Here is a 13,003-nt window from a genome sequence, read left to right as displayed (position 1 = left end):
TGTGGTTCCCATGCTTCAGGATGTCTTGGCCCACTGGCTTCCAAGCTCTGGAAGCTCTCACAGGCAGCAAAGAAGGCAGTCTTTATGCAAGTCTCTTCCTGGATCCATCTTCTTGGTAAATCAATAACAGCACCAACTACCAAGTGGACTGACTCGGGCTGCAAAGCCCTTCATAGCTGGGAAGATGAGGGACAACAGTTTCATAGCGAACATTCCAGTGAACACAGCTGGGCTGAGGTGGGAAATGACCCAGGAGGAAAATCGATCAGGGATCCTGGAGGAAATGCTCGGATAGGAAGCCAAGTGACAGCACAAATGCAAATCGGAGCTGTACAAACCATCTGCTTCAACAATTGGATTTTCCAGGTGAGAAAGGGAAAACAACATTTATTATGGGCCATCCATGTGACAGACACGTAATCACAAGAACCCTGTCATTCAGGTATGATCCTCATTGAGTAGATGAAGAAATTGAGGTTCAGAATGGTCAAGTAATTTGCTTAAGTGGTGAAGACAGAGCGGACTGTGAGGCCATCTTACTCCGGAGCCCAAGGCCATGGTCACCCAACGAGAGCCTGTTCTCAGGACTCTCAGCCCAGTGCTCCTTGCATCTTATTGTGCATTTCTCATGACTGCAGGAACACTGGGCTCACGTCAGACAGTCAGAGCCCAGCCAGGCAGCCTGGGATCTACTGCAGAGAGGAAAACAAAGCCACAGCCTGGGATTTCCCATTGCACTTTTGCTTCCACCACTGGCTGTGAGCCAGTCTGCCCAATAATAGCTCAGCACAGCCAAGTCAGGATTTGATAAAGGCTACGGTCCTAGAAGGTGTGGAGACAGAGGAAAACAAGTCATCGCAGAGGAAACAGCACAGGCTTCTTGTTCGGGTCATCTCCACTTCCTAACTGTTATCTTGGATAAGCCACTGATTCTGCATCTTGGTTCTTCTATGGTATCAAAGAAGGCACTGGACTGGATGGCACACAGTGACGGAGCCCTGGAGTTCTCAGGCAGCTACAGGGGCCTGGCTAACAAATGGGCCTCTTCCAACCTGGGCCCCTGGCCTCAGACATAAATGCTTCCTGGGGACAGGATAACGGCTTTTTGAAAGTCTAAGCAGAAGTGAGCACAGGGAACATGCCAGGGAGAAGAGAGAAGATGATTTGGAGTTGATGATAGAAGGCCCAGCTGTGTGGTTCAGCTACACAGATGTGCCCCACAGTACCCCGGGGACACTGTTAGCTTAATGTGCCCCGCAGATGTGCAGGAGGGGTAAGGGGCATTCCATAAAGCAACTCTGCAGTATAATGGGTCACGCTATATACATGGGTAACACAAAAGACTGAGCTGTACAGATGTTCCCTGTACTGTACCCGGGGACATGGTCTACAGATGTTCACTGTGGTCCCAAGAGCAGAGCCAAGTCAAGAAGCTCTTGCAGGAGAAATAACAATGCATTATTTTGTTTTAAAAGTATCAAACTACAACAAATGGTTGCATTGCACACCATTTGCTGTCTGGCAACTGTCAAGGTGTTTGTTGAGTCCTGATGTTGTGACACGCCTTCAAGAGTTTAGAATCTCCACTGCACATCTTCTCTTTGGGGGTCTACTGACTCCAGGCCCTAAGAATCCTTCTGGACCTGCCCCTAACATTGACAGGGCCTGGGGCAAGATTACAAATGGAGGCCCACAAACTCAGAGATCTAAATACTTAAAAATGCCAAAGAAAGCTTATAAAACTGTTACATGAAGTATATTCTCCCATTTCCTTAGGAAATATACTTTCTTAACCACCTGGTAGGCCAGGGTTCATTTAAGATGATCAGAGACTCTTTGGATTTCTTGGCTAGATCATGGTGGTGCCAGGATAGCCAGTCCCTGGCCTCCTGCCTGTGACCTACACCCCTTCTCTTCAACCCCCTGGTTCCATCTTCAGCCATGTGGAGGCTTCATGCTCACATAGGAACAGCTCAGTCTCCATGTCTAGCTCCATATTTGTCCACATCTAGTTCCATCCACCATCCCACAAGCAGTCACTCGCTGGTCACAACTGAGGCTCAGGATGTACAGACTGGAGGCCCGATCCACTCCTGTGAAGATGGTCTTGAAGAGCTTGTGCTGGCCCTGGACACAGCACGGGACCCATTGCACAGGGAATTTTTATTACAGATACCTGGAGTGGGTCTAGAAGTGGAGGCAGAATGGGTTCAGTAAATATTATATATATGTTATACATCATATATAATAATTGTTACATCATTATATATTATGTATAACAATTATATATTATATATTTGTTATATATAATATATAATTATATTATTATATACAATTGTTTTATATATATAATATATAATAATTGTTATGTAATAATTGTTAAACAAATGAATGAAATCTAAATCTCTGTATTTGCTCCCATTGGGATTGGCTGGGTTTCTGCTAGTGCTTCTTGTATGTCCCTCTAGTTCACTACTTCCATCATCCATCAAACCAACATCCTTTCTCTCCCTTCCTCAGTTACTGAGAATTTGTGTCGGGTACAGTGCTCCGTGCTCGGGACCACCTTCTGCAGTTGCCCCAAACCACCTGGCCATCTCCTTTCAGCTCCTCTGCCAGCAAGCCTGGCATCACTTCCAGACACCATTACCACCATTACTATCAGGGGTAAACACCGATCTCCTCAGGGCTGTACTCTCACCTGACCCCAGCGCAGGCATTCCCAAAGAGTGTTCTAAGGAACACCTGCCTGACAAGATGCTCTTTTATTTTTCAATTGTCTTCTAGGTGTCAGGCACTTGTAGTTGGTGCTCCGTTTACATTATCCTTTTTTTTTTATTGTGGTAAAATACACATAACACAAAATTTACCATTTTAACCATTTTAAGTGTATAGTTAAGTGGCATTAAGTACATTCACAATGTTGTGCAACAATTACCACTGTCCATCAATAGAACTTTTTCATCATCTCAAACAAAAACTCTGTACTCATTAAATAGTAATCTCCCATTGCCTCCTCCCTCAGCCCTTGGTAACCTCTATTTCTGTCTGGATGAACTGGTCTATTCTAGGTACCTCATATGAGTGGAGTCATACAGCATTTGTCCTTTTGTGTCTGGCTTATTTCACTTAATATAATGTTTTCCAGGTCCACTCATGTTGTACAAGTAGCATGTGTCAGAATTTCCTTCCTTAGCCTAAATTATATTCCAATGTATGTATAGTCCACCATGGTTTATCCATTCATTAGTGGAGGGACATTTTGGTTGCTTCTACATTTTGGCTACTGTGAATAATGCTGCTAGGAACATTGGTACACAAGTATCTGTTTTTAGTCCCTGTTTTCAATTCTTTTGAGTGTAAGAGTGGAATTTCGAGATTCTTCGATAATATTTTTAATTCTTTGAGGACCTGCCAAACTGTTTTCCACAGTGCTAACACGTACTTTTTGGAAAAGGGTTCCATTCTCGAACTCTAGACTTCATTCTAGGACTCTTTCTTGGAGAGTCACGATACACTTCAGTAAACAGTAAAGACTCTGATGGGTCGTGAAGAATCTATGTAACTTGACCCACCATTCTCCAAACTAATTTGACAGTGGAAATTCTTTTTTTGCAGAGTAACTGGTAACATATCATCCCCTGCTGGATTGGGAAACCATGCCGTAAGCTTGCAGGAAGGGCTGTGGCTCAGGGCCAGAGACGGGACTACTTCCAACCCTCCCAGCTTGCCTATTGGGTAGCCCTGACAAGTTCCTTTCCTTCTCCTTGCGGCTCTGCACATGCTCATTCTCTGCCTGGTCCACCCTTCCTCTAGTTTGCTACCTGAAGATTAATTTAACTGTCAAGCAGGCACCCTTTCCCTCAGGAAACTCACCCTGCTCTCCAGCCTCACCAGGCAGGGATTGGAAGCTCTTCTTCTGCTTCGCTCTTACTAAACTGCACTATGTGAGGCAGGAGAGTGGGGTGGTCAAATTTAGTTTGTACTAAAAACCACCTAGAGAGCTTATTAAAAATGCAGATGCCTATCTCTTACCCCTAAAAATTCCAACTCAGTGGCTCTGAGGTGTGCATTCTAGATTGTGCATGTTCAACACCCCAAGCAATATTCTCAGGCAGGTGATTCTTGGAACTCCCTGTTGTTAGCTTTGTGAAGATAAGAGCCACTTCTACCTCTGTTTATGTTTCACAATAAATGTTGAATGAGTGAACAAATGAACAAAGGAATGAATGAAATGACCTCAGTTTCCTCCTACGTAAAACGATTAGTTTGGACTGGATGTTCTCTAAACTTTCTCTTAGTTACACTTCTCTTAATAAAGTTCAGGTTATTTTACCCAAGCTACTGTTTTCCCCAGCAGCTTTAATATCAGAACCATACACACAATACACAAACCTAAGCACATGAAACCACTAGGGAGACCTGCGGAAGAGGATTTAGTCCATGCTACAATTTAGCAAATGACCCAGAACTCATGAATACTCATATTTTTTAACTATCAATTTTATCACAAGCTAGAGATACAAAGAGAAGCATACACGTGGGCCCATATGAATTCAGTCTCCTCCTCTGAATAGCTGAGAGTTGGCATTGTCAGGGCTGACAAACTCCCCAGTTTGGGGATTAGGAAGCCAGGCATTATGGGAAACCAGGGCCAGAAAAGGTGCTGGGGTGTTGAGCAGCAGTCCTGCTGAGTGGAGGGGGTACAGACCTTAGCATTTGCAGAGTCCCGACTCTGCTCCAACCATTTCTCAGTGGAGTTTTTGAACAGAAAACCCTGACTCTCGTCTCCCTGAGAACACCACAGGTTTTGAGAGGCAGCTCCAGCTTCTCACAAGAGCTCGGGCCTGAGAAAAATGAAGTCTCCCATTACTTATAACTTCTTAGCATTGCAGAGGAAAAGGTTGTTCTATGGCTGCCAAGAGCCAGCAAATATTTGGTTAGCTTGGAAAGAATGGGTGCTCATTTTCCAATTCTTACAGATTTCTCTGTGCCCAGTTTCTTTTATTAAAAACCTCAAATCCAGAGATACAGTGGAATGGCACTCTAGGCTTTAAGCATTCATCTGTATCCCGGGGAGAACCCAGAATCTAAACAAAGAAAAGTTGGATCAATAGAACTCATGAATTTCCTCCAGGAACAGGGCCCAAAGTAGCAGCAGAATCAGTTAGGGGCTCCTAACTGTGGTTTTATTTGGGTGGATATTTATGGGAAAGGACAAGGAGTGTTCTTTCCGTTGACTAGGGTCAGCACACTATGGCAAATGGGATAAAGCCTTCCTACGGCCTCTGCTGTTTCTGCACTGCCTACGAATTAAGAATGCTTTTTATATTTCTAAATGGAAAAAAAAATAAAAATATTTCATGATTTCTGAAAATTATAAGAAATTCAAATGTGTGTCCATAAATAAAGTTTTATTGAACCTAGCCACACCCATGTGTTTGCATGTTGCATATGGCTGTTTTTGAGCTACAATGGCAGAGTGGAGTAGTTGACACAGACCATAGGGCCTTCAAAGCCTAAAATATGTCCTATCTGGCCCTCTGCAGAAAACGTTTGCAGACCCCTGGAGTAGGTGATGTGAGACTTGGCCTTTACTGGTTAATTGAACTGAAAACTATAAAACATATATGCTGTTAAATAATTATAAAGCAATCACCTGTATAACCTAACATGTGAGTCAAGAAATAAAATATTGTTGATCAGGACCTCAGAGACCCCATGTAGCCTTTCTTTCTGAACAGACTTAATCAGACCTTTGTAATAGCATCTTCCTCATTCTTCTTTTTACTTCTACCCCCCAAACTCTGTATAGTATTCCCCCCTTACCCACAGTGAATATGTTCCAAGACCCCCAGAGGATGCCTGAAATCACAGATAGTACCGAAACCTATATATACTATGTGTTTTCCCTATACATACATACCTATGATAAAGTTTAATTTGTAAATTAGGCACAGTAAGAGATTAACAACTACTAACAAAATGGAACAATTATAACAATATACCGTTAAGTTATATGAATGTAATCGCTCTCAAAATATCTTATTGTTCTGTACTCACCCTTCTTGTGATGATGTGAGATGATACAATACCTATGTGAAGTAATGAGGTGAGATGAATAATGTAGGCATTGCGACAGTGTTAGGTTACTATTGACCTTCTGAGGATACGTAGCTAGCACTTTGCAGCTTCTCTCTGGCATATCCAAATTGTTAGCATCGCTACTCTTGAGCTCTAGAGCTGTTATTAAGTAAAATAAGGGTCACTTGAACATAAGCACTGTGACACTGCAATAGTCAACAGATAACCAAGATGGCGGCTACGACTTGACCAACAGGAGGGAGTTTGTATCGCGTGGAGATGCTGGCAGCACAATGATTTACCTCACGGCAGGACGGAGCAAGATATCGCAAGATTTTATCACGCTACTCAGAGCCTCATCAATTTAAAATGTAAACCTCCCCTCCCCCGCACCCTCATAGATGGCAGCTGAGGAAGGAAGCTCATTGTTTATTTCTGAAATTTTCCACTTATTTTCTGACCAGGGTTGACCGCCAGTAATTGAAATTATGGAAAGTACAACCTCAGATAAGGGGGGGCTACTATAGTTGAATTTTGCTTGTCTTTGAACTGTTTATTAATAGAATAGCATTGTATATTTGCTTTTGTGTCTTGCTTCTTTCCTTCCACATCGTTTATAAGACTTGGCTCTGAGTTTTGCTTGTGGCTGTAGTTCTGTCCCTGCCTTTGCTACATGGTATTCCACTATATTGTTTTAGCACAGTTCATTTATTCATTTTACTGTTGGACAGTTGGGTCATTTCCAGTTTTGGGTTATTGTGAATGGCGTTGCTATGAACATCTTGTATCTGAACCGTAACTGACTTATGCAAGAGTCTCTGGAGAGAAGTGGAATTATTGGATTATAGGGTATGTCTATGTTCAACTCTACAATTAATGCCAAACTGTCCTTCAAAGAGGTTGGACCAGATAAACTCCAGCTGCTGCCTTTTAGGGAGCAGAGAAGCTCTTTGTGTCTTGGCTAGTCACCACCATTTCCATCTACGAACCCTGAACCACACAGCTCTGCTACTAACCCCCCAGCATCCTGAAGAGACAGACAAGGTACATAGGAACCATCGTCCCGTTTGCTTTGTAGCTTTACTTAATGTAATTCTCAGGTCTTAAAAATTGGGTAGCCAGATGGCTCAATTGGTTAGAGCGCGAACTCTGAACAAGGTTGCCAGCGCAATTCCCACATAGGCCAGTGAGCTGCACCCTCCACAACTAGACTGAAGACAATGAGCTGCCGCTGAGCTTCCGGAGAGGCGACTAGATGGCTCAGCTGGTTAGAGCGTGAGCTCTCAACAAGGTTGCCTCCAAGGGTTGGTGGGCTGTGCCCCCTGCAACTAAAGATTGAAAACGGTGACTGAGTTGGAGCTGAGCTGCCCCTTCACAACTAGATTGAAGGACAACGACTTGGAGCTGATGGACTCTGGACAAAACACACACTGTTACCCAATATTCCCCAATTAAAAAATTTTTTTTAAAGAATGAATTTTTTAAAAAAATGTAGCAAGAACAGTCAATATTCTAAGAATGATCCTTGAGATAACGTGATCATCTTTTAGATTTTTGTGCTTGGCTAACAGGCCAGCCAGGTGTGGCAGTATCCTGACCACCTTCTCCCTCCCCTGTACCCCCACAGATGGGAGCTGAGGAAGTAAGGTCATCACAGCCAGTGGGTCAGGTGGCTTTCTAAAGCCTACAAAGCAAGACAGGGCAGGGAATCAGGGAAATGGTAACTGCCCCTTTCTCTTTCAGGAAATCAGAGGACTTCAAAGGTCAGGTATCAGCTCACGGGAAGCTGATGTTTGTATCTTTCTCTGCAGGGTTTTAGAAAAACAGGGCAGAACATGCCCATTCCTGCAATGGCCAGCATGCTGAGACCCCATCACAGGGAGACCACGCACTAGAGGCATTTCTGAGGCATGATGTAGCACTACACTGAAAAGGCACAAATAAACCCCAAACCCTGGCACACATTTATTCAGTTTGTGAAGCGGATTAATAGAATAACCAATAAAACATGTATAAAAGCTTTAATTAAATCTGATGAAATAAAACTTCATGTTTTATTTATGGACACTCCCAACATGTAAAGGATTCAGGGACACATTCATTTTTACTGCCATTTCGTCCTCATATCTATAATTAAATCCAGGCTGCAGCTCTGGCCCAAAGCAACGCGGCATTTTAAAGCTGGCCTTGGACACTCCCTCCCCCACCCCATCTGCTTTTAATTATAATTGCCATCCCAATATGAAGAGGGCTGATGGTAAAACAAAACAAAATAAAACAAACAAACAAACAGTTGTTGCCATTGGGTTTTCACGTGACATGCTGAAGGAGGATTTCAGGCAGGTGGGCATATCCTCTATTTCCAGTTTTATTCTGTACCGAGTGCACAATCCCTTCATTTTACTTTTGACATAAAAAAAAGGACTTCATGAAACAAGACAAAATAACTTATGATTATATGAAACATAACTGTGACAAATCACAAAACTATACATATTAATAGAAAAAAAGTGTACCTAATTCTTTAAAAGATTTATGACAATAAGCACCAGATGTGCCCCTAGAGTAAAATCGGCCCCATATCCAGTATGATCTATGCAGTTCATTTCTCTACGTGAGTGTATATAACTATGTACAAGGGTCTGTGTGATTTATGGAAAGCAGATTTCCACTCCCCCCCCAAAGTGCTTTATGTCAGCAACATTACACAGGACGCTCTGCTGTCTGTACAAAATAAATCTCTGCTTTTTTACACTTGCCATTTCTCCAATAAGTGTTTTTTTTTTTTTTGCTTTATCCATTGCAAAAAAAAAAAAAGTAACCGCAGAAATTCCATACCACCAACAAAAAGTGCCATTAAAAAAGGCTGCTATCAAATGACATGGTCAAAGCAGTCACATAAAATACCAAATAATTAAATTGGACATTTACAATCACTATTCTCAATACTTCAAGGCAACTGAAAGTCAAGGTTCTTGGATAGGGGCGATGGAACATTTACCTCTGTGGCTGCATACTAATGTGCTTGAAGGCTGGTAATGTAAAAGCAACAAAACACCACCAATACTCAGTTTTAGCAGTGGAAACTACGCTGTGATCCACCGAAGACCTTCTGTCCATTTTAGAGTCAATCACCTATGTAATTTGGGGGTGACATGAGTAAAAGGGACCTTACAGGAATGGAAATATTTAAATGATATTTAACAGCTGATCAGAAACTAAATTACAACTGACATTTTGATGCAGTCCCTTTAGGGAATTAAGACAATGCAGCAAATGAAATGTCTCTAGGCACTGTTTTTTTTTTTTCTTCTTTTTTTAATGTAATAGGATAATTGTCTTTGGGGTGTGTTACTTTCACAAGCATCAGGTTTTTTTTGTTTTTGTTTTTTTTTGGTTTTAAATAGGGGAATGATAATCTCTGTTTGGATGTTTATGAAAATGGTTACATATCAAGACTGAAACGGCCAGGAAATAGAAGGGAAGGAATTTTTGCACATTCCATTTTTACTGCTACAAATATAATAATAAAAGCATATATAAATCTTGTGCCAGGAGAAAGCAAGCAAGAAACAACTTTTATGGCCAGGTGAGATCCTGGAATCTAAGGACAGCATGAATAGTCTAGAAGGAACCTGAGTGTCCTGCTGAGGCCTTCAGCCCAAACCTGCAGCCATCAGGAAACACTGAAGGGCATGTGAACTGGCTCTCAGCTCTCGCATTGTAGACAGCGCTGGGCCCTGCTTTCTGTGTGCTCCCTCTGCTAACAGGAATGCCCTCCTCAGGGGTTGACCCAAATTCCTGCTGAGGAAGGAGACTCTGCAAGTGCTGCTGCTCCCCGAGCCCCAGCTCCCTCCAGCCCCACTGAGGCAAGAGAGGGGCAGGGCCACAGTAAGGCCACAATCAGGCCAGAGACTGACACAGGAGCATTTCCTCCAGCCAGAGGGAGATGACATCCATGGTTTCTGAGGTTTAGCTTCTGGCTTTGTCCTCCTTCCCCCTTTAAATTATAGAAAGCCGTAAGGCAGGACTGACAATATCAGCTACAATAACCATCTTGCATTTTCATCTTTTTCCTCCTTATCACACAAATAAAATGTATTTTGAGTTCCCCATAAAGACATCGGTATTTAGCAATGGATAGAGTGTCTTTCTAAAGATACCAGAGCTTCCCTTTCTCTCCCGAGTGTGACAAAGAACACCGGAGCAATGACAGTGTTAGCGCGCCTAGAGTCTTGCTTAGGCCAAGCGACACGAGTCTCAGTCTGCAAGAAGGATGGCACTTTACTTGCAGTCTGAAAGCTCACTTGGAAAGGAAGCCTGATGTGCACCCTTTCATAAAGCAGAGCAGATTTCTGTAGTGAATAACTCGTCTCTTTCGCAGACTTGGGCGTCTGGGTGATGGCTTTTCTCAGATGAGGCTCAATAGTCAGAGAAACTAGACTGACAGAGTGCACTGTACAAATGGACCCCATACTTGGTTCTGTATTCACCTTATTGTACCACACGTTTGAATGGAGTCCAGAATCAGGCAGAATACGACTGACTGTGTAGCCAGACTGAGGGACCCATCTGTCAGGATACAAACTGTCACCGGATCCCAAATCTGACACCAAGCTGTTTAATTGTCTTGTTGAAGATTATAATTATTTGTTTGACAAATACCATTGTTTCATTTTTGCTCAGAAAACATCTTTAAAGAGAGAAAAGAAAGCATGAAATGTGATAGTACTGGAATGTCAGAATTTACTGGGTGTCTTTGGGGTTTGGTTAAGTTTTACATAGCCTGGACCAACTCAGGGTCCTTTTAATAGCTTTGTCTAGGTGCCACAGAAAATGGCTTCCTCTTCAGGCTCGATAGCAAGTGGTCAAGTGGTCTGTAAAAATCCCAGGCCCTCAAACCAGAGTTTCAGGAAAAAAACGTTGCCTTCTTCTGCCCACCTTTTTAGAACTGTTTCCTCTACCTGCCTTAGGTCAGACCTTGGTAAGAGCTGATGGTCAGAATATGGTGGGTGGTGGGCATGTGTGAACTATAGTTAAGAAGAGGGTGAATACAATGCCAAAAAAGAAAACTAGAAAGGAGAGAGAGACAGAGAGAGAGAGAGAGAGAGAGAGAGAGAGACAGAGAGAGAGACAGAGAGAGAGAGAGAGAGAGAGACAGAGAGAGAGAGAGAGAGACAGAGACAGAGAGAGAGAAGTATAAGGGAGAGACGGACAGATGAATGGATATCCTGAGGGAGGTGAGCAGAGGCTGTGCAAAACAACTGGACATAGGGCATCTCTAGTTTGGTTTTCCAAGAGAACCCAGGAACACAACTCAGTGTGTCCCTGTGCTCTCATCTAGCACGTTTCTGGGCAGAGTGTCAGAGTGGAAGCCATGAGTGAACTAGTCAAGTGACCTTTTGCTTTGAACAAGGTCTTTGAGGTGGAGTCGCCGAACAGTTAACCTTTTAGGGTTCCTGCTACAGCACTGGGAAGAAGGTGTACCCACCCCCTTGCCCTCAGGTAGCCTTTGCTATATGCAAAACTAACATTCCAGGAGTGCTCACAGGTGCTGCCAGGTGGGGCCAGGCAGAGCTACAACTGTGACAAAATGTATGTAGCTGGGGTGATTACAATAATTATTTCCATCCAAAGAACAGACTTCTAAATATTTTTTCCTTTTAAAGTAGATGTAAATAACAAGTATTTAAAATGAAAGAAGTACGATAAGTTTCTGGAATATAAAACAAGTTGTAGTGCCTTTCAAGGGACTGTGCTCAACAGAACCTTCTTATTTTGCTTTTGGAGAAACACTGAAAAGCAACTGGTTAGCACGAGGATGTCTAAGAGGAGAGAAAGAGAGACAGCCAGTCACTGGAATGCCAGGCCAGTGCCGGAAACCTGGGGCTTCTCCAATTGCGGAACCCACGCTGTGCCATGGACCTGGATTTCTCTTGTGCTTGGCCTGGCATCTGCCAGCAGTAGGACGAGCACTGAGCAAGGCAGTTCTCTGGGCTTCTGGCAATTTGCGTTGTCCTTCCCTACTTGGAGTTTTCAGCCAGGGTGATCCCCAAACTACATTTTCATATGCACATCACTTCATCGGTGTCCTTTGAGGGTTGACAGCCAGGAAGTAACAGGTATCCGGTACAGTGAGAGTCTAAATTCCCTTTGCAATGACAGTCCTGGTGACCAGCAAATCCAGAGAGGAAAAGGAGCAACTGCAAACACTCCTGCCAGGCCCAGCTCCGACTGTCCATTCCTGCCCTCCAAAGACACGTCGGGGACATTGTAGGTTCTGCTGATTCGGCTGACATCCTTTTCACCGTCTTTTGAGAGCATGAACACAAAGGTGACAAGCAACAAAAAGGTCCTGGATGCCAGTGGTAGTGGAAACCAGGGGAGCCTTTAGCCTTCAGTATAGACAGAGGAGAGCTGGCTAGGACAGCGGTCCACAGCGCTGATTTGCAAGAAGGTGGTGTCTTCAGGTCCACTGCGAAGAGACTCTCCGAAGAGGCTTGAAGAACCTGAAGGCAAATCATACACTGGAAGAGAAAGAACACACAGGTGAACTCCTGCCCCGCCACACCCCCGGTGGGTGCAGTGAGGCAGCTATGCTGGGGTAGGCCCTTAGCAGCTTTCTATCCTCAGGCATTTAGTGAAGAGGAGGCTGAGCTGCGGGCAGATGGCCAAAATAAGTCTTGGCACAAAATACAGACTAGGCATTTGTAAAAGTACAGTGTTCTAGGGAAGGGTGAGAGTGGTCTCAAAAAGGAGGTGATATTCAAGTTGAGTTGTAAATAAGGATGGGATTCTTACAGATGCAGAGGCTACAAAAAGGAGCATTCCAAGGACAGAGAGGGAGGGGCATATGGGGCCAAGTGTGATGACAAAGCTCAGGCGCAGAGCATGTAGGGAGATGTATGGCGAGTCTGAG

At 43.6% G+C, this 13,003-nt stretch overlaps 1 protein-coding gene across 4 annotated transcripts in view; it reads right to left on the bottom strand.

Moving 5' to 3' along the window:
• Nucleotides 1–8,094: 8,094 nt before the first annotated feature.
• GLIS3 (GLIS family zinc finger 3) overlaps nucleotides 8,095–13,003 on the bottom strand; it is a 422,399-nt gene continuing 417,490 nt past the window's right edge. For all 4 annotated transcript variants that reach the window (XM_081066032.1, XM_081066029.1, XM_081066031.1 and 1 more), the window contains one exon: nucleotides 8,095–12,611. In XM_081066032.1, coding sequence (XP_080922158.1) covers nucleotides 12,475–12,611 — 137 coding nt within the window. In that variant the 3' untranslated portion in view covers nucleotides 8,095–12,474. The remainder of the gene's footprint in view (nucleotides 12,612–13,003) is intronic.

This window comes from Rhinolophus hipposideros (assembly GCF_964194185.1).
Source record: "Rhinolophus hipposideros genome assembly, chromosome: 11".
Lineage (NCBI taxonomy): Eukaryota > Metazoa > Chordata > Mammalia > Chiroptera > Rhinolophidae > Rhinolophus > Rhinolophus hipposideros.
The sequence above is the reverse complement of the archived record's forward strand: the minus strand, read 5'-3'. Positions and strand labels throughout refer to the sequence as shown.